The sequence below is a fragment of the Opisthocomus hoazin genome, chromosome 7, assembly GCF_030867145.1.
Source record: "Opisthocomus hoazin isolate bOpiHoa1 chromosome 7, bOpiHoa1.hap1, whole genome shotgun sequence".
Taxonomy (NCBI): Eukaryota; Metazoa; Chordata; class Aves; order Opisthocomiformes; family Opisthocomidae; genus Opisthocomus; species Opisthocomus hoazin.
In genome coordinates, this window is record NC_134420.1 from 51067682 (window position 1) to 51089970 (window position 22289).

At 37.1% G+C, this 22289-nt stretch overlaps 1 protein-coding gene across 4 annotated transcripts in view; it reads right to left on the reverse strand.

The window, feature by feature from the left end:
* Nucleotides 1-22289, reverse strand: part of CEP128 (centrosomal protein 128) — a 132356-nt gene that overhangs the window by 97762 nt on the left and 12305 nt on the right. For all 4 annotated transcript variants that reach the window (XM_075426673.1, XM_075426674.1, XM_075426672.1 and 1 more), the window contains exons 6-9: nucleotides 20934-21025; nucleotides 20124-20196; nucleotides 10826-10942; nucleotides 776-862 (exon numbers count right to left, since the gene is read on the reverse strand). In XM_075426673.1, the coding sequence (XP_075282788.1) occupies nucleotides 776-862; nucleotides 10826-10942; nucleotides 20124-20196; nucleotides 20934-21025 (369 nt within the window). The remainder of the gene's footprint in view (nucleotides 1-775; nucleotides 863-10825; nucleotides 10943-20123; nucleotides 20197-20933; nucleotides 21026-22289) is intronic.

A 22289-nucleotide genomic window follows, 5' to 3' on the forward strand; every position in this document is an offset into this window, starting at 1 on the left:
AAATAGTTCAAAGGTCACCAAGATCCACATGGAAATATAGTTTTTGACAGCGTAAATTGTTATTGCAGAGATAGCAATCTCAAAGAGGATGTTGAGAGGCTGGCGAATGGGTAAACAGGACCAGCACTAATGGAATGGAGAGAGTAACATAACGTAAAACACTACATAGACAGTTTAGCATAAAGGGGTATAACTTTAAAAGTATTGACAAACAGGCTAAACTCAATATAAGAGGTATAAAGCTAGAAAAAGTGTAATATGGCCCTAGCACTCTGCCAGAACAGAAATATAAGAAATCTTGGTTTTCTATGAACAGAAAGAGAGCAATATGGCAACAGATAGTTCAGTAAGAGTAATTAATTAATAACCATGGTGCAAAATAACTAGCATCCATTAATTGCAGAGATGAAAGAAAGCTGCATCTTTGAGCTGCCGCAAGCAACAGCAGACTATATGTAAATTCAGAGACAAATCAGAGAAAGAAATCAAGGGTAAACACAAAGTTATAAATTTGTCCACCTGGCAGGACAGGAGAGCTGTTAGAAGTAACACACTAGAACTAAACAATTTTGAAGGAAAGACAGAAGTTCAGCATAGCTATATTCACAATGTCTGTGATGAAAAAAGAAAACAAAACAAACAAACGCTTGTTGTCTTAAAAATCAAAGATAGCTTTATCCTGCTGTTTTTTTCTGAAAAAGGAAACATATACCATAACTTACGACACTATACACTTATTCAAAACCAAACAAGAAAGAAGAAAATTAAGTCTTACTTGGTTCTTTTCGCTCTCATATTTCACAAGTTTGTTTTTCATGAGTTCTTCTGTTTCATCTACTTTAGCATCTTGCTTCCTCAAAGCCTTTAAAGGGGAAAAGTATATTGTGAACTTCATTATAAAAGTTACAGAAGTCTTCTTTGTAAGTCTGTTAAAATGAAAGAATCTGCTGATTTAAGAAAGAAGATCTAGACAAATGCTTTCTACATCTAATATTTCCATGTGGAGCCAATGTATATCGTTGTGAAAAAATAACTATAAGTCTGTGCATACATAAACACACCCATGCACAGAACTGCGCCAAATACAAAGTCAAAACTAGCACTAACATCCTTCCAAAGTCTAGAGCTCCAGACACTCAAGGCTAACCCCAAACACTTTGAGATGCAGGTCGAAGAGGCTCAGGAGACTCCCTACAGATAAGCTGTGAACATATCAGATGAAAAGAAAATATTCTTTTACATAAAATATGCATGACATGAAATGCAATGCACCGTAGTAAGGAAAACATTACCATAAGGTTGTATTGGAAGTCAAAAAAAGGAAAAAGTTATTTTTATCTGAATCTGGACAGACACTTAGAATCACAGTGTTAAGACAGAATCAACTGAATCTTTCCTGCCCAAAAGTCACTGACATTGACATGCCCTACTTTGAAAAATAAATAAAGAAATAAACAAATCCAAGGGGACTTTTCCTGTCCCTCACTCAAACTGAAGTATCTGAAAATACTTGCATGCATTTTCTAAAGCATCTTACAAAAATAAAATTGCCTTGAATATCAATTTCAAAATTTTTTCCCTCTGCAAAACAACACTAGTTGCAGAACACAGCCAGTCACTGGTGAATGAATGCATTAGACATCACAGACATTAATGACACATACAATTTGCAACTTACACAACCCAAGTTTGGATATTTCAAGCCACAACAATGTCACTGCCTCATCTTAAATATCACTTAAAAACACCAGCTGAGAGAGATCACTAGCCATCCTGATAGAATTTGCTGTGAATTTGAGTAACTCTGTTAATAGCTCGTTACTTTGCTGTGCAACACGACCAAGTGGTTTTCACACTAGCCACAAATTAATTATCACAAGACGATAGCATACACCTTTTACTTCCATCCAATAACATGAAATACATCTATTCCTTCCACCATTACTTTCTAAAACTACAACAGAACAACAGCAGAAGCACATAGCCTGTCCAGAAAGAAATGTTTTTCCCATTCTGTTCTTCCTCAGCAACATTTTTATTTCACATTTTAAAGGAATATCTCCTTAAACAAATATCCCTGAAATTTATCCCTGTAATTAGTGCAATTTCATTCAGTTTTTGAAAGTCTTCACTGTATACTGGGGAACAATTTCACTCTATGAAAACAGAAGGCAAGATACTAATCAACCTCAGCGAAGCCAGGCATTCAGCTTGAGAAGTTTTGCTTTCAAAAGTAGCTTTGTGGAGAAAATAAATGGATTTATATACTTATCTCAGTCTTGTATCGTTACCTCAGGAAACATCAGGGTTTCAGTATAGTTTGGACTACTCCCCTGCTTGAACAGCTTAGACTAAGAACTGAGATTGTGAAAGATATTTATCATAACTATGCCACTGAAAACATTATGCTATATAAAGAATTATGCTTTTAATCTTACCGATTCACAAACAGATACTGTAAGACTAACATATTTAAGATTTTTCTCAAAGTATTCAGTACAGATTCAAATCTATCATTCCACTCAACTACAAAACTCAACACCGCACACAGACCTGACACACTCCCATTTTACCCAAAAAGAATCTAGGGAGAAACTCTGAAAAGCTACATGAACAAAAAAATCAAAGAAGATCATGACTTCAGCTAATGCCATTACTGCATGAGGGTGGTTTTTTTTTTAATGGCCAGAAGTATCCATTCAGAACAGTCTACAAGGGAAATATGATGTGTACTAACTGCAGTTGAGCTTCATTTTCACTAGCAAAATTAGAAGCTGTGTTATACACAGCCAACCTTGTTTCTGCCACTAAATGCTTCATTAATATAGGACCAAAAATGCATGTTTTCATGTGCAGATTTTGCTAGAGATCTCAGGGTCATAAGGAAAATGTCAAAGCTGGGCTGGAATTGGAAATACTAGGAAAATTTTCAAAGATTTCTCTACTGACGGCAAAAAGTGTGTCTCTGCATCAGTAGCACATCCTAATTCCCAGAAGAAACCACAGAAATTAATATGCCATTTCAACTTATCAGGATCACTGAATGATATTTCGGCTATAAAGAGCAATAACTTCAAATAAAAAGGCAGTCTTTCCTATTGCCAATACTACAAATACGATGTTCAGTTTCTTTTTCTGTATATCATAAAAATAGCCCACAACTATTTCATTTTTAAGAAAAAAGCAGTTCATATTGATATATAACAGAGTCAAAATACTACAAAAAGTGTGATGTTACATTAAATTAGACATACCACGTGTGCACTGCTTTAACTGTGAAACATGCATTCTTCTAGTAGGTGCTAGGTAGGCAATCAGTTAACCAACTAAAATGTCATTAAGAAATTGAAACATCTGGTCACTCACAGACAGACAAGCATCAGCCCTTACTGACGATTCAGAAACTACACAGGAAAAAGTTAATTCTGTGTTTTCCCTCCTTCTTGTACTACTTTTTAAATAATTCTCACTGGTTTGTGCCACTCTTGTTTTTTCTCCACCAAGAGGTTTCTCTATGTAAAGTTTCTCTTGGCAAAGGAAAGGGTAAAGAAAAAGAAAAAATAATATCCTGTAAAGATCCAGCTGATTCTTTTATTGTCTCCAACTAAGGGGTTGGGGGAGTCAAACAGTCAAAAACAGGAACTAGGAAGGGGATGATGAGGACAGCGGTTCCAACACACACTCCTTGATGGCTCCCAAGCAGCAGGCAGATGCTGCCTAGAAGAGCTCTGCCTGGCAATGCTGAAGCACCAAGGAATGACAACAGGCCTACAGTCGTTAGGATTGCCGCACCAAGATCCTCCTCTTGAAAGCATTAACATCCAGGCTGGCCAAGTGGAGGCCGACAAGAAGGCTGATGACACCTTGGAGAGGGCAGGCACGGAGGAGGCCACAAGGAAACAGAGAACTTCCATATAAAGAGGTCCTCACAGCATCATTTCTGGATGGACCAGCTAGATGCGACACTGACTGCCTAGGTGGTCAGAAACAGGGTCTTAGCCCTGACAGGCTAGATAAACTTTGATTTGACCCAGTAGAGCAACTCTTACACATCTTTTTTAAAGAGTTCACTAGCATAAGACAGTGTTAAGCATACTAACATACCTGGTATACCCCAGCTCAGCGTACCTCATCCATACAGAGTATATTAAACCCCAAAATTTCAAATAGATAAAATAATTTACTCCATGCTAGACAGATATTTTTTCTTCTATATGGGGAAGACTATGTGGGGGCATCTGTAACAACAGTTGTCAATCTTTCCAACTTACGAAAATCTTCCAATTCATAACTTTTACTGCAATTTAAACCCACTAACTTTTCTTTGAGTTTGGGTTTATTTTTTTAAATAAAACCAAGTTGTTTGAAAGTAAAGTACAGACCACAAGCTAAAATTTGCTCTTTCAAAGTGAGAGTGATCAGTGAATTATATTCATACTAGCAGAAATACACATGCAGGCCAGCCTCATGCTAAATTTTGAAACAAGGCAAAAAGAGTACCACATCCTAATCTGAATGAAATTTTTTTTCCCTATCTTGCTACATTAACAGCTAGCATGGGTCTGAGTCTGCTACCTAGCCATACCAGCCAGGCATTTAAAGACAGACTGCCTAGATATTTCAGTGACTGATATGTATGAGACTTGCTTATGTTGTGAGACAGAATCAGATACAAGCTACAATCAAAACAGAAACCATTAGCCACAGGTGGCATAGCACAGAGCCAAGAGGCAAGTATCAATGATGCATTAAACATCGAGATGGCTCAAAGCACAGATCAAGTTTATGTTTCTCTAAAAAGATCAGAGATAAAGACAGGCAAAACCGGAATTTTCAATAACGCTTTTGACTATCAGTCTACCCCACTCTCTGTTGAAAGTCCACCAGCCTCTCGCACAGTATGTGCAGTGGGAGGCAAACAGAATCCAAGTATCCAGTTGCATGAAGGAAAAAAAACGTTTCCTTGACTATCCAAGTTAGTAGCTTAAGACATAACTACAGTCATTGCCTCAACACAATCAGTGCGCTCAAAGTGTTCTGTAAAGATGATTCTGTTCACCTGAAGCATGTAAAGCATGAACACACAGACTCATTTCACCAAAATATAGGAAGCCAAGCACAGGAATTAGTAAAGTCACCCAGGACATCCAACAAAAGCTGTTTAAAGCCCATTTAAAAGAATGATACTTGACCTTGTTTTAGAAAATGGGTGTATAAATGCAAACGAACAGTACAAGGTGATGGTGTCTTCATGTTCAAAAAAATGCACTGAAGAATCCCAAAATACTTTTAGTCTACGCAACAAATGTATTTGATTAAAGCAACCCATAGATATGTGCCAGTAACACTGGCAAGATTAACATATTTGTTCCCCTTTCTAATCAGAAACACGTTTGTAACTAGAATAAAGAAGAAAGGGAAGACACATAGTTTGCATTAATTTTTGTTTGCTAATTGCAGTTTTCTAATTTGCAGTATTGCTGTTTAACCCAACAGGCACTAAGTTAAAAGATATATAAAAACGTAGAGAAAATAATTTAAATATGCAAAATTTTATGTCAAGCCTCCTTTATGGTCAGTATACAACTAAACATCATCTTGGTTATTAATCAGCCTATGATTACAGTAACAGTGCAGTACAAATAAGAAGTTTGCAGGTCATACAAAAGACAGAATGAAAGACAAGACAGACAAGAGAAAGACCAAAACAAATGTATCGTCATGTTCAGTTAGACCTTGAAAAAATATAATCTAATAATTGAGATTTAGGAAGATGATTCTGTTAAGACGGTAGAATACTGACAAGTAGTGGTCAGTTATGGGCACTGCACTTTTCCTTAAAAATGGTAACTCTTTTAACACTTAAACCTTACAAGATTTCTTAATTAAACCAACTACTGATCGAATCAAAAAGTCAAATTTGATTTTGTTTGGTTTGAAATGTATAGCAGACAAACTAACGAAAAAATTGGCTCATTAAATAGCCATAAATGCTTTAAATAGCATTTCTTTGTAGATCATTCAGGCCATATTAAACGGCAGGATTTCAGAACTCAGTCCAAACCCTACCCTCCTTCCAGTAATGTTACTTGGGAAGCATCTTGGGAGAAATAAAAGAGGACAGAAAAAGACTTTAATAGAACATTACATCCACACAATGATCACCACAAGACTGAGGCCACTGACAGAGCTAAGAGTCCATCTAACTCATAATTTAAATTACAAAGGACAAGAAACAGAATAACACAGTAAAAAGCTCTTCTTGAAGATTATGTAGAAACATGTTTCATCCAAATAGCAATTGCAGCAAAATATTTAATTATTTATTCTCACTGGAGTATGCAAAAGTACAAAAAGCAATTCAAGTATATTCTAACACACAGCAACTTCAGCTACAGATGCACACCATGTCCTAGGAACATTTATTAGTTATAAAGACTACTTCCTGATACATTCCTCGGTACATACTGTCCATACACACTTCAAGTCTCTCAGATGTAAAGCTTTCTCTCCTGATCAGTGTCTGCAGGAGGCATGTCTACCCCTCAAAGCTCCTCCTCCAACATGTTGTATTTGTATAAATGGAGGACCATGTCCTCACAGTCCTCGATTCCAGAGTTATTAAAAGAAAGGGGCAACAGAAGATGATGGGTAATGGAAGACAAGGGGCAACTGGGCACATGGCTATAACTCCTCAAAGAAATTCAGGTTAGTGATCAGCAACATTCTGTTCTTAAGGGACTGCTCATACGCATACTTAACAGTGGTGAATCCAAGTACCCCACTCAAAATAGAGTAGGGATCAAAAAAGTCCAAGACCATCACTACCCACATTAGTATTATTATTGCAGACAAGTGTCTTTAAAAAAAGTTAGAAAAATGGAGCCTAAATTGCTACCATCGTCTCCAAGCCTTCTTGCAGAGAACCAGCACAGATATTCATTAGAGTTCACTGGCTCGGGATTACCCCTAAATGTATTCATGCTTCACCAGCGGAGGACATCTCCTTTACTGGAAAGCAGCCTGGCTGCTGCTTCTGATAATCCTGATACTTCAGGCCAAATATAAGCCACCACAGAGAACAGCTGATTAAAAGGCCAAGCTGCAGAAAAAGGCAACCAGTCTCTCCCTGTGTTGACTGTGTTCATTAAGAGTATTTTCATCTACATTCCCCTAAGAATCTTTGAGTGAGTACACATTCGTATGGAAGTACTGAATGAAGAGATCCAACTTTTTTAATAGCTGGTCCTCAGCATCATATCTGTGGCTCAATGGCGTTGCTGGACTTGTCAATGCAAGACGAAAGACATGCTTGGACTCAGGTGTCAAGAGTCAAAGAGTTAACAAATGGAGCAACTCACTTGCGCTTATCTCATAAGACAGAAGTAAGAGGGGATAGCCCATCACTGTAAACCGAGTGATCTGTGGGGTGCTGCGAAGGCCACATAGCCAGAGGTTGCTTCAGATAAAGAACAGATGGCCCCCAGAAGCACACACCAAGATGCCCGCTCCATTGGTGTGTCAAACTGCTGAGTCCCGCTTCTGATGACATGACATTCCACGCCAAGAGCCAGTCAACACATAGTAATTGACTTAGTCCCACCTCACCAAAAGACTTTCAAACATTAAAATCGGCACTTGAAAAGCTTTTTATTGGGAGGAGGAGCCAAGTGAGAACCTTACCTGACAGACGGGTCAACGGGCCTGAACCTCTCCTCCTCCCCCCAAGAAGGGATGCCTTCTTGGTCAGAGTCGCACCTCTGACTATCAGACGTATCCCCGGGAACACACTGTTAACTAAAGCGCATTACCTTGAGCTCAACTTCTGTAGACAGTGCATTTATCAATGGCAATCCCGAATCTGTGTATGATACCTGTCGCTTGAATAAATTACCTATTGTTTAACTTTGCGAAACTGTTTCAGTGAAAGTCTTTGGAAGGGCTCTGACAGGCAAGCTGAATCTGATAAGTGGCTATACACTTAACCCTTTAGACATAAACTGTTGACCAAGTCCAGAACTAGGAGCAGACCCAGCCACACCTAGACTCCTCTCAGAGACAGTTTAGAATGTGGGTCTGCTCTGAACCTCCTGACTCAAGAGAAGGGCTTTCCTTTTGACACTTATCAGACTCTTTTACCCCTTTTAACGTGACAATATCCCAGGAAAGATCAAAGTTATGCACTGATGAGACTCTTGCAGACTTGAGAATAGCATCTGCAATAGCTGAGTATCAAAGCAGCATGAAAGAACATATTTCATAATAAGGAATAAAGCCAGTAATGTCATATGTGTTAAGTTGCTGTTCTTGCTGTACAATGTAGTCATGCTTCAATTGTAAGGCAGTCAAGAAATAAGCAACCTTCCACACTGAAATCTCTGCGAATCTCAGTTCTTGAAAATTCTCTCATCTATCAAGCAATCTTTCTGGCAAAGGCTACCACGAAGTGATGGGTGATCAGCAAGAAAAAAGTCAAAAGTCAAATGACATCAGATACTTTACACAAAATCCAATTATTCTTATTAGGAATTTTATTTTATTTATTTTAAATCGTAGAAATCAAAGAAACATGGAGTCATTAAGGTTGGAACAGACCTCTAAGATCATCAAGTCCAACCATCAACCCAACACCACCATGCCTACTAAACCATATCCCAAAGGGCCACATCTACTTGTTTTTTGAACACCTCCAGGGATGGGGACTCAACCACTTTCCCAGGCAGCCTGTTCCAATGCTTGATAACCTTTACAGAAATTTTCTGATGTCCAATCTGAACCTGCCCTGATGCAACTTGAGGCCATTGCCTCTCGTCCTATCACTTGCCACTTGGGAGAAGGGACCGACACCTGCCTTACTACAACCTCCTTTCAGGTAGTTGTAGAGAGCGAGAAGGTCTCCCCTCAGCCTCCTCTTCTCCAGGTTAAACAGCCACAGTTCCCTCAGCCACTCCTCATAAGACTTCTTCTCTAGACCCCTCACCAGCTTCGTTGCTCTTCTCTAGACACGCTCAAGCACCTCAGTGTCCTTCTTGTACTGAGGGGCCTAAAACTGAACACAGTATTCAAAGTGCGGCCTCACCAGTGCCAAGTACAGGGGCATGATCACACAAGTCATATAAGCCCCTGCTTGAGAGAGTGGAGACGAACACCAGGAATGCGATTGTCCTCCAAGTAGCAGCAGCCATGAATGCATGGTGTGTGGAATAAGCGTTTTGCAGTCAGGATTGGCTCTGAATCTTGGCTTGGGCAATTTCCTAATAGTAAAAGTTTACCAAGCAGACTAATAGGTGTTGTGCTTTCCTGCAAACTGAGAATGAGGACTATATATCGAAGTTTTGAACATTGATGTCAAAACAAATTAATCTTTTAAATAGAAAGGGATTCCTCGGGAAAAGTAATTTACAAAAATATGCACGGAACAAAATAGAATTTGCAGGAAAAAGGATTAAAACATCATCTACAGCTGGGTAGCTTCGGGGAATAGAAGGTTGGGGATGTACTTAGAATTTCATTCATTTTTTTCATGAAATTCAAAAGATGATCTACTGGGAAAAAAGGTATCCAGCTTGAATGCTCATGATCATACAGCCAATCATATAAAAGTCTTTGAAATACATTTGAATTCATTCACTCGCATTTAAGTTTTCATTCTAAGGAAACCATGGCAGCGTCAATGTATCTTTACACATACAAGTCATTATCCCTTTAAAAAAATTTAAAAAAGGATTGTTCCAATCTGCATATAACACTATCAAATTACACCAACTCATTTCACTAAGCATCCCTCTACCTGACTGAAGGCACAACTGAAGAATCTAAAAATGAACGTAGTCATATTAAAGAGCAATGAAAACTAATCAAGCACTCTAGTTCTTTTCACCCACTAGGACATCAACAGAAGGAAAAATGAAACAGTAACTCTTTTCTGAAATACTAGCAGAAGCACTACAAGCATTTTGTTAAACATTACTGTTTATCTATATCAAAAGAGCATCTTATCTTCTTAAATATGACCTCTTTAAAGTCTCTAGCCTTACATGAAATACAAAGTGTCAGTCTAAATTAAGGTTCCTCAATATCACTTCACAGTATAAAACAACTGCCTTCCAAAAAGGATGTATACTGTCACGAATATTACAAGTGAAAAACAAGGAACTGCACATTTCTTCTCAACTATAGTATTCTATTGCATAGTTAGAGATAACATTGCAAATCATATCTGAAGAGGAGTGAAACAAAAATTTACACTATATTAAGACAGATTTTCCAAATGGCAGTAAAATCAGAGAGAGGTATTTTTCATAGATTTCCTAAAACAAGCAGAAAAAAGCTCTCTCCAATTTTAATTCATACTATAAACTCTTGTATTTGTCTTCTAAACAATATTTTATACTTCATCAGGTACTGTTGAATTAAACTGTTTGAAAAGCAATGAAAAGTTATCTTGCCTCTATAAATTAAAAATAAACTGCTCACTGCAAGGAAAGTTTACATTTTAGAAAACAAAATGTTTCAATTGAGATAACCCAGCTAATTATTTGCTTTTGTTTGTTCGGGGTTTGAGGGAGGGCATAGGGGGTGGGGTCTTTTAAAGAATGTTTGTGCCAGTTACCAAAAAGGCCTAAACATAGACAAGAGAGCATCATGAAGAACAGAGACTTTGTTTGTAATCATCTGGTCACCAAAACAAGTAGAGCTGGACTGATACAGTTAACAGAATATGTCAAAGACAGGAGCACTTTTACCAGTTTGACAGGTACAGGCTCACAAATGCAGCACTTTCCTAACTTCATCATGAATACACAGGAAGTTTTCATTTGCATACCTCTTGTAATTGAAGAGACATACGTCCCAGCTGGTCCTGGCGCCTTTCTACAAGCTGTCTTTCAGCACGCATTTCTTGTTCTATCTCCTGAAGTCTTCTCTCTACCCGTTCCGATACCTTCAAAAGGAAAAAAAAACCACCCCGCAGGAAATTAGTGCGTCTTTCATCACATATCGAGATAACAATGGCAAAAAATGTAACGGTATAGAATGGTATAGAAAACACCTACAGTTATAGTGGTGAGTACTCCCGTAGTACTTGACCAGGGAACTGACTTACTATCTTGCTAGCAGTATCCTCCTTTATGCATATGCATATTTTTCTCTATAGTAGTGTTTCTACTTAAGTGCTAAATATCTCAGTATCAAGTGTGGTGCAGCCTAACCTGAAACTGCAATACAAAAATCTTAGCTTCTCTGCCACAGGCCTGATTAGCTTCCGGAGAGTCATTTCTTTCACATCTCCACTCTGTAAAACAGACCAGTGTTTGCCTCTTTCATACTCTGAAATCTGTGAGTGAAAAGTAGTAAACAAGAGCTAAGTACATGAGAATGACTGTAGTAGCACAAAATAATTATATCACTTTAAGACTTTTTCCCAATATTTTGTGAATCCATGTACGAACTAATACAAATAACACTAGTTACTTGTTGAAGGAATTTGGATTATAAACACAATAATTCAACCTTAAACTACAATTTTATTTTTGCATTTCAAGCTGCTAGCAGACAGCACCCTCTCGTGGGCAGCATGTTAAATTTATATTGTTGAAATATTTATGTATTGTTTCCTTCCTACCTTAAAATTAATTATTTTAAACTGTTACTAGAAAGCAATACATCTATTACGAAATGGTATTTAGATAAAAAGAGAAAGACTTGATACATTATTCAACTACTAGTTTCTGATGTATGTGGAAGAGAACAAGTTCTCATTTATACTGTCACCGCTAAACACACTTCTACTAGCACTAGGCGTGGACAGAAAATTTTAACATGAGCACCAGAGTTGTGTAGCAACAGAAACATAATTAGGGTTACATTTCTATTCTGGGCTTCAAGAGTACATCAGGTTTAAAGAATGAAACAGTCTTTTTCTTTATAATAGAATATATCAGTTTGAAAACACTTCTTGTTTGCGCAGCCAGATGAACAGTCAGCTTACAATTTTGAATTTTGTATTTTCCTTTAAAACCACCAGGAGATGCTCAAAAAGTGTACTGCGTCAAGCCACCCTCTTACATGAAAATTATGAAAGTTCTACAGTCATAATCCAGAATGATTGCTTACTAAGAACTAATGAATAAAAAAATAAGGACCACATCACATGCATCACATATTTGTATTCGTTTTGACAGCTACTACTCAGCGTTACTTTCAGTAATTCACAAAATACTCCAGCTAACAGAAACAATGTTACGTAGCAGGAATGTCATTAAACTTGTTATATCTTTGGTGAAAACAGGGAAATACCCATCATAATTTTCTCCAGCTAAAGTGCACAAATGAAACAAAGTCATGTTTTTACATTTTTAAAAAATCTTGGCTATGTGTTTCTAAAGGCACAAGCTTTCTGAGCTCTCTGATGCATCTTTATCAAGTGACATTAAGCACGAGAACACAAAAGTTATTAAGAAAGAAAATTATAATTCAGACTTGACAAAAGATCCAAAAGTAACATCACCCCCAGAGACAACATTCAAAAGGAAAGGTCAGTGACTTCCTCACTGACATGGGTCTAGTTCACTGAATGTACAGCAGATGACATGACATGAGGCAGCACCTAGGCAGGCTTCAGCTTCCTGCAAACTTCAGATTTCATTGCAAATTGTCACTAAGGCAGAATGAGTAAGAAAGTAACTTTGTACTAACTGCAAGACATCAAGTGAGTTGCCTTACTTCTGACTTCTTTCAACTCCCTCCAGAATACAACTGTTACCTTATTTCTAACAAGGTATTGAAAAAGATGCATTCATTATATTTGTCAGGTGCACGGAAATTTCAGAGTTACAGACCTTTTCAAAAGATCCTCTTTTAAAAAAACAAAACCAAAAAACAACCACCAAAACAAGCCACCAAACATTTCCATCCTACTTATAACTTACTGGAAATGAACCTGCCATCCAGAAACTATAGCTAGTATACATAGTATATCGCTAGCTCGTATTCTCTCTGCACAGAGCACAGAAAGAGGAGACTGGAAGGGACTTCAAAGGCTAGCAAAATTACTGCCTGGCTAAACACATGACCTTTTATATCAATACCATTTTTCTACAAGTCTATCCAACCTGCTCAAAAACATTCACAGAAAACTTTCACAGCCTCTCTAGACAATTCATTCCATTGCCTCTAAAATTACCTAGTTTTCTTAAAGTACAATTTTAGTCTTCCTCATTGAATGTTACACCTATTAACCTTCTCATATCCTCTAAGCCACATCTAAGACTGGATGCTGGATTTCAGTTCTGTTTTCCAAAATATGTGAAGTCCACCTGGAAACATAACAGGCATCTCTATACAGCATCATCTAGACTATCAATAAAAACTTCAGAGATCATCAGATCGATAACACCAACATATAAAATCGACTTCACTAACTCCTCTAATTTTAATAGCAAACACTTTACTAGCTACACATGTGTCTGGACAGCTGTGTGTTTATTCTATACTATATTCAATTTTACCATATTTTACTGAAAATCTTATTAGAACAGTACATGAAATTCTGTCTAAAAACCCAAAAAAAGCTTTCATCAAGATATAGAAAACTACTGCTTCATCCTTGTAAATTCCTTCGACGATATGAGCGCAATTTTTCTTGACAAATCTGTGCTGTCTGCTACTTAGGTTTCTTGTTTGCTTTTGGATGTTTACAAATCAAGTTCTGGAAAACTAATCAGTCTATTTTCTCCTTTTTCAAGATTTGCCCTTTTTCAATGTTCCAAAAACATTTTTTTCCTAACTCACCCCACAGTTGCCCAGGAATACTCCAACACAGCAGCTGGCGGTTTTGAGATCACTTCAGTCAGTTATTTAAGTTTCTTAGCTAATCTGCACCAAGTTACTTCAATATATTTTACATGCCTTCCTTCCTCCACCAGTATTTTAAGCTAGGGTTTTACAATCTCATTGCTGGTCATTAACTTGCAGCTTAACTTGTTGGTAACAATGTTAAAAGGGTGTTAAACAGGAATCGACTTTCTTGGCAGAGTGTGTCAGTAGTTTCCCCTGTTCTGCAAGAACACGCCAACTGCTTTGGTCTCCCTGAGAAGTGGTGATGTATTTACAGGTGAATCATCATTGCTCTTCATGTCTCTTTGTTGGTGCAAACACCATGGATTTTCTACTCTGATATATCCACACTACTTTTTATGACTGTTCTTATTAATATAATTTAGTTTCCACTTTGAGTTCTTTCTCTGTGTCTGAAGTAAATTCGGAGCGTCTAATTCAGCCAAACAGATATATTGCTGTACTTCCTACACTTTGTCATCAACTGTTACTTTAAGAATCTTTGCATAGAATATGTTTGAATACTTGCTTAACTCTCATTTCCTCCAAATACTGAGTTTTTTTCTGCAAGTAATCAGTCATTTCATAAATAAAAAATTTGCCACCTCAAACTATTCCAAATACGTATGAACTAACAAAAGACACAGTAAACAAAGAAGAAACTTTAGACTATGAGCAAATTGATCCCTTAAAGCAATCATTTTTTTCCCTCAAATTTTTTGTAAGATAGAGCTTGGCATACAGAATGGCTGACAATTAGTTAAAGAAAGTTGTTTTAGGATAAAGGAATAGGTACCACTTTGGTTAACATTTCTTCAAAAGGAAAAGTATTTTCTGGTACACAAAATGCTTTACTATGAAACATCAAATTAACGTTAATCCTGAAAAAGAGGATTAAACAAAGGCAGCCTCATAAACACTACTTTTAGCCTACTTTATAAAAAACAGTACTTTGGAGATTATGGTCTTTCATCTGTGCTCCTCATTCCCTAGCCTCCCCACAACTTAGCTGAAAATGGCCAATAGATTCAAACATTCAGTGGTACAGAGATGTCAATTATTTTTAGACTTTGTGAGGGGTTTCGAGAAAATAAGACCCTAGACAGAGGTGATCTCATAAATACCGCATTTAGGGAAACAAGGACAACTCAGCCTTTATTCCTGTATTTTGGCTGTCAGCAAACTACATGCATTTAGTCTGAAATTAAGTATTAGCCTATTTAGCATTCTAAAAAAAATTATTGGGTTGGAATCATAAGAAAATAAAGTTAGCAGTGAAGTCAGAATAATGCAAAGAAATCATCACGGGACTTTGGAGGTGTATCATGGTGAGAAAGCATAAAAGGTTTAACTTTTTTGCTCCAGTAGTGATGCCGAAAGTAAATTTGTTTTAGTCACTGCTACAAGGTGAATATTTCACAGATTAAAAGCCGTGCATGGGACTCCTGTTTATAACAAACAAGTGTTGGGTTTTTTGTTGTTTTTTTTTTTTTTCTTCTGGAACATTTCTTTATTTGCTCCACAAAGTAGTTAATGCACCACTTAAAAATGTGTGTAGTTCTCCCAACATAACATCTACCCAGTCTACGCTAGCATAGACCTCAGCTCCCACAAGAATTGTTCCATGCTTTTGTAGCCTCTCTCACCTTCCTTTTTGTCACTGAGCCTGTGACACACAACAATAAGGATAAAAAAAAAGAAAAAACAGAAGTAGTTAAGTTAATTAGTACATGCAGAAGAAACTCTAATACTCACTTCTCTTTCTTTATCCCAAATGACCCTGACTTGAGACAGCACTTCTATATAAAAGTACACATCTTGTCCTCTGGATCTTATCGAAAGCCTTAGTAGAAGCGATTCAGTACAAGGAATATGAAGGTTCTACACTAAATTATCGCATTCACAACACATTAGAATGTGATTTCAAGGATGTACTTTTAGCAACAGACTACTTGAATGATAATCATGACATTAAGAGCCGTGTCTCTGTGTAAAGTTTTCAGGTAGCAGCAACATCTATGAAAATGCATTAGGCTATCAAAAATTTCCCCCACCACCAATTAAACAAAGAATAGAATGTACTGTTTAAAACCAGGGTGACATTTAAGTCATGCAGTAATACAATATTGTGGAAGATGCTGGACAACATCCTACTTCCTGAATTTCTCTCCCACTTTTCAGCTTTCCATTGTTATTTCTAGTGCACGTCCTGCTGACTGAAATCTATTTCAACAGATTTTTGTTGTCTTTCTTGTTATGATCTATTTTATCATCAATGCAGATTTTAAACAGAAGTATTAAAATGACAAAAATAGCAAAATTCTTTCACAGATGTCACTTTAAATATTATTAAACTTTTCCCTCATGGCAAATGATAATGTATGACATGCGTTTTACAAGTCACCTGTGCAATGTCAAAAATCCCTATATCAGATCTTCTCAAGGACAGTTTCTTATCTGACAGTAATCCTGGCTCTCAGATACCGTAACTGCATTAACTCCACGAAACGCATTTCACTTGACATTGCTGTCATTTTCCCCACAGACACAGCCTACACTAACCTTCCAACAGCACCATCTCAATTAAGCATCTACTTCATTTGAACAAATCTGTATTTCAGTGCAGTTGCTTTTTATGCATAAAGATCAGCTTCTTGTGCTATTTGTGACGTGCTTCTATACCAGGAGATTGCAACAAAATATCCAAGAGTCCTATCTTATATAACCATAAAGTAAGTAAACAGTCTTTCAATTGTTTATAGGTCTATATGGACATTGCTATAGCAAACATCCAAACTCTTTCAAGAAAAAAGGCATCTTGCAAAATGTCTAGATAAAGTAAGAGATTCTGATACAGAGAGAGAGTCGTAGAACCTGCAGTCTTTATACCAAAACCGCACATAGATTCTCAAGTACAAGGCCATGGAGAGTGCTTGATTTGAAACAGGCATCTATTCATGCCTGTGTCACGACCTCAGATGTCCTCTGCTTTTTATACTGGGGTAGAAAATGCTCCCTATAAAGGTAAAATTAATGGGCATTGATTGTGTCTTCTGGCTCAAAATATTCAGATTCAGCATCAAAAAGGCTCTAACAATTGTAGCCTCTAACAAAAATAAACTCTGAACTAGTGACCCTGAACAACTGCGGTGACTAGACTTTTATCACTGCACATCTATATACAAGTAATTTTCAAAGAGCACTGAGTATACTGAACAGAACAGCTGTAAGAATTTGGATGTATGTCCCTACAGAAATGAAGACTTAAGGACACTGAACTGAAAAGATTTCTTCTACCATGAACTCATACTGTCAAATTATTAAGGTTTCAAGTTGAGAATTTATCGCCCAGAATCATACAACAGAATACAAATACAAGGATGGCAATGTTGGAGGTGATAAAAAAACACTCCAAAGCTAAGTGATAAAGGCACTAAGGATCCAAAATCCTGCACAACTTTGCATAAGGAAGTTGTAAGGAAAAAAGTATTTTCCCCTACCCAACTCACTTTCACCAAAGAGAAATCAATTCTGAATTAAATAATATCATTAGAAGAATTCCTAAACATAGGTACTAAAAAAATCTCAAAAATCTACAATAACAGACCACAGCTTCTACACACACCCTAATCTCGTGCTTTGCTATACTCACCATTAGAGTTGGGTTTATTCTTAACGTCCATACAGTAGATCATTAGGCTTTGAATAAGGGCAAAGGATCCAGAGCTAGTATCAGAGAGCCCAGGAAAAGCAGCAGTGCAGAACGTTGCTACTGCTAGGCTTTTTCAGTGGTATGGAATTGCCTTGGTATAATAAGCGATTAAGCATGTCAGAATTCTTCAGCCTGAAGAGAAAGAGAATCCTCTGAAAAGCCTCTGAAACTGAACAATCTCCTCCAATGAAAATTAGGGATGAAAAAACAGTTGTACTAAAAGAAAAACCCAACCTACAACAACAAAAAAGCCAACAACAAAAAAAAACAAACCAAAGATACCAATCGGAACATACCAAACACACACACACAACACAACTGAAAAAACCCAACCACCACAGCAGTGGCAGCTCCTCTCACAATATGCAATCTATCTGGAGAACTCCTTGCTATAGGACTAAAAAGATGAAGATATGCAAGTTCTAACAAAGATGGAACAAGTTCCAGAAAAGAAATCCACAGAGGGATTACTAAGTAACAGAAAGTACAGAGATCAATTCCAGACCAAGAAACTCACAAGCCACAAGTGATTACACTAGTATTGTGCAGAATTATCATGAGATGCCTTTTTATTCTAACATTGTTCACTAAACATCCACTTTTTGACCATTCATCATACATAGCCAGATCTTTCCTAACCACATATTTTTTTCTGCGAATTGAACCCCTGCAATTGTTTTAACCTTTCAAGGAAGTGTTTGAATCAGTGGCCTTTTTTATTTCTTCCTCTGTCCTCTTTCTGGTCTTCTCTCCATTTGGCCAATGGTCTTTCTGAAGGTAATAAGCAGCAACAAGCAGAATATCCAAGCTAAAGTCTTACTAGTCCCACACATGAAAATCACGTCACTGAAGCTTACTGCAGCATTTGTGTCTTCACTAGAAGAATGTCATTAAACACTTCAGCTTTACAGCTTTATTGGATGACAATGTTCTCTCCCAACTAAGAGACGACGACTTCTGGTATTTCCCTTATCATTAACAAACTCCAGAATGCTTCCTTGTTACACTTCACATCTCTCATTTTTTGCTTCTCAGGTCAAAAGTCATAACATTCAATTTCAAATCTTGAAATTCTGCTACAGGAGATCACAAAGAGCTAATTATTTCTTTCATTAATGAAAAGACAGTGGCTGCCAGCACTCCAGCAGATTGAGGAGGAATGTTTATTTCTCTCATTCAAAGGCATTGAACAATTGTACTTGAAGCCAGCTGCAGCAGCTATTTTCTTGAGAACAATTTCAATTAAAATTTACCAAGTTTGCTAATTTCCTGGTACATGAAAGAAAAAAATTAGTATACTAAGAAGTAGGCCACAACAAGAAAAACTCAAGATTTGTAAGTATCAAGAATTCTTTATCAGATAAATTTATTTTATCCTGCAAGGCTATTAGGAGAAAGCAGAGCTAACATTCTAACAAATACAGCCTGTGATCTTTTTCTAGGAAGGTTGACAAGGCAAGTGTTCCTCTATTGATGGATTCTATCATAACAAGAATATAACTGGTACTGATAGATTATAGTCTCTTGAATCTCTGATCAACTTCACCCAGCGTCAGGAACTTACACAAGTGCAATTAAGTCTGCCGGTGCCAACAAGTGGTCTGTGCAAACAGTATTGTTATCAGTGACAAACACATCACTAAAGCCCTTGACAGAGTATTTAGGACCAATTCATGCAATTTTAGGGCAAGATGAATCACTTATTTTCATAAGGACACAACACATGCTCTGAAAAGTCAGCATTGTTACTGATACCATATTAATACTCACACAAAGCATACACTCAAGTTTTATGAGTTGAGAACTACCTACAGGATTCTCACCTCCTAACTACTGGGGAGATTCTCAACCTCTCTTGTTCCCACAGCAATATGCTGTTTGACTTCCATCTGTAATTCTGAGATCTGCTATGGAGATGGAACTTCTCATGCTTCAGTCTGTGCCCGTTGTCCCTTGTCCTTGGCTAGACATCACTGAAAAGATCTCTTTCATATTTAAGTAATACAGACTGCAGTTAGTCTGCTTCCAGCAGATACAGGAGTCAAAAAACGACACTATCATGGCTGCCCTGCCTTTGTTACACTTGTCACAAAGCCTTCAGAGAAGAATGCAACCCAAAGAGACTCCTCCCATTACGCTGCACAGATGATAAGGATTGAAAAAGACAAGGAGGGAGGGATGAAGAGGAAACAACATTATTCACCATCGTAACATGGGAAAGCTTGTATCTTTCAAAAGGTATCTTCAACAAGTATTATAATGTTCAAACCAATGTTCAAAGTTAAAAAGCAGCTTTCACCAAGACCGTGGATCTTGAAACAGAAAAATTCACTACATATACACTTGTAAAACACTCACTTTTACTTTAAAGAAGCACCTAAAACACAAAACTTCTCTTACTGATTTCATTATAGAAGGGTAACATTATAACAACCTATAGTAGCCTAGGTAAGATCATGTTCAGATATATGTACTAACACGTGGTTCTGATTACCAACACAGACATTAAACTAGAAGTCCACATTCTGCTTAGAATACTAAATATAAACTACCTTTTCATATTAGTCACACTCACCGTTTCTTGTCTTTGGGACTCAGTGAGCTTTTCAGACAATTCTTCTAGAGTCTTTCTTAATTCAGCATCAGTCCTTCACAGAAAAATATAGGTAAGACAATATTCGACCATGCAAAAACTAAATATCAACTGTGACAATTTTAAGCAGCAACAGTCTCCTGGATTTTTATGCTAATTCAACTCATTCTACAGCCTCTAAATTCCTAACACAATTAGAGACCAGACTCAAATGGAAAATTAATGATAAAAAGTATTTCCATTTCTCAAGTGAAGATAACGGAGCATCTAGTTTGAAAGTCTAGGTATCAGGCCAACAAGTACAAAATTATGAGCACATCTACAAGTCCTTTTGAATAGTACTAGTTCCTACTACTAATTCCTGTTATTGCTATTAGACAAAGCACCATATGTTCAGACAGTATATACTTTAAAAAAACATTATGGCCTGCGTAAAAGCTTTCCCTAAGAGACTCCAGTACCAAGAAAAAAAAAAAAAAGAGCAAAGTTGTAATAGGAGAAATTCCTAAGTCCTTGTCATTTTGTCCATATATTAAAAAAAGGGGGAAAAGCCACATATACTATACAAATCAGAATTGATGGATGTTCTTTACATTTATAAATACTGCACAAGATGACATGGAACAAGCATCAGTTCATAATACTGCTTTCATTTACATGTTGTGCAGTTCCCCACTCTCCCCAAAATTATTTTTTTTAAATACAAAAGAACAAAGGAGTTCAAGAATTATTTAAAATTATAACCATTCTTTTCAACACTATTCTTCACATGAAGTTATATTCTGTTTATACCGATTTCTTCTTGAAAGCTCCCGACTGATGTCATCTCCTAGGCGAACATGTTCACTATTGAGATCTCGAAGAGACTGGTGGAAAGAATGCAGCTGTAAATTAAAGTACAAAAATTAAGCCATGGCTTCAGAACACTTTTTTCTGTGATATTCCAAAAATACATATATACACACACACTTTTTAAAATAAAGCAGATAAAAATAACAAAATTCTATGAACTGCAGATGAGCCTGGATGAGTGGATGAAGCTTGCATGTTTCTGTTTCAATCAACCCTTCATAACACTTGCTCACTGAAGTTTAATTTTCAGTACATTATTTGCTAAACCAGATTTCCCAATTATGCGGGTTTTTTTAAGATGATTCGGAGCTTGGTCATTGCAGTTACCTGACACTGCACCATCTTTTTAACCTAATGCAAAGCAAGTTGAAAGATCTGAAGCTGTTAAGTCAGGAGAGACACATTTGCTGCTAATAAATGTTAGCCTAATTGGAACGAAGTTCTGCCCAGCTACATATATTACTATAAAAAGATGGCATATGAAATTGGAATTGAACAAGTAGAACACTATGATGTATTCAGGAACTAGCAAAGCACTGAGGAAAGGTATTTTACCTTGCCCAAGACTACATACTCCACTAGAATACTTTTTTCAGAACTTAAAACACAAAAAAAACAACACAAAAACCACCAAACAAAAACCCACATCTATTTCCCTCTGTCAAACCTCCCATTTCCCCTACTCAGCAGGCCCCCAACTTATAGTCAAAGTTTTCAAGGGAGCAAATATAAAAAGCAATAGGTCATCCATCCTTCGTGGGATAAAAAGTGATGGTTAATCCGTCCTACTGCTGTCAACAGCTCAGTGGCCAGGACCGTCATTATGAAAAATCCCGGTTTACACCCAAGACTTAAATCTAGATCTTCCACAGCTCAGTTGACTGCCCTCAACATGCAAACACAGGCACTACCATATTCCCTGCACGACTAACCAGGAATTTCAACCTGATCCAAGAGACTTTGAAAAACACAGCATATTTTCAGAATGCATGAGCATAAGAAGGAGAGAGACTCAAACGCGTTAAAAACCCATTCAGCTGGAAAACCATCTCAGCTAAGAGCAGTCACAAGGGGAATAAAGGGACTGTGGTTACAGAAAGAAGAAAAAGCACAAGCTTTAGTTAAGCAGTACTGCTTTCTCTCTGCCCCAATTTCTACCTATGGTCATGATAAATCATTACTTCTAGCTCACCATTTCTCAAAGCACTTACAAAAGTTAATGACTCACTGAAAAGCAAGAATAATGAATAAAGCAGCAGTTAGCATCAAAACAGAAAATAATCTATTTGCTTACAT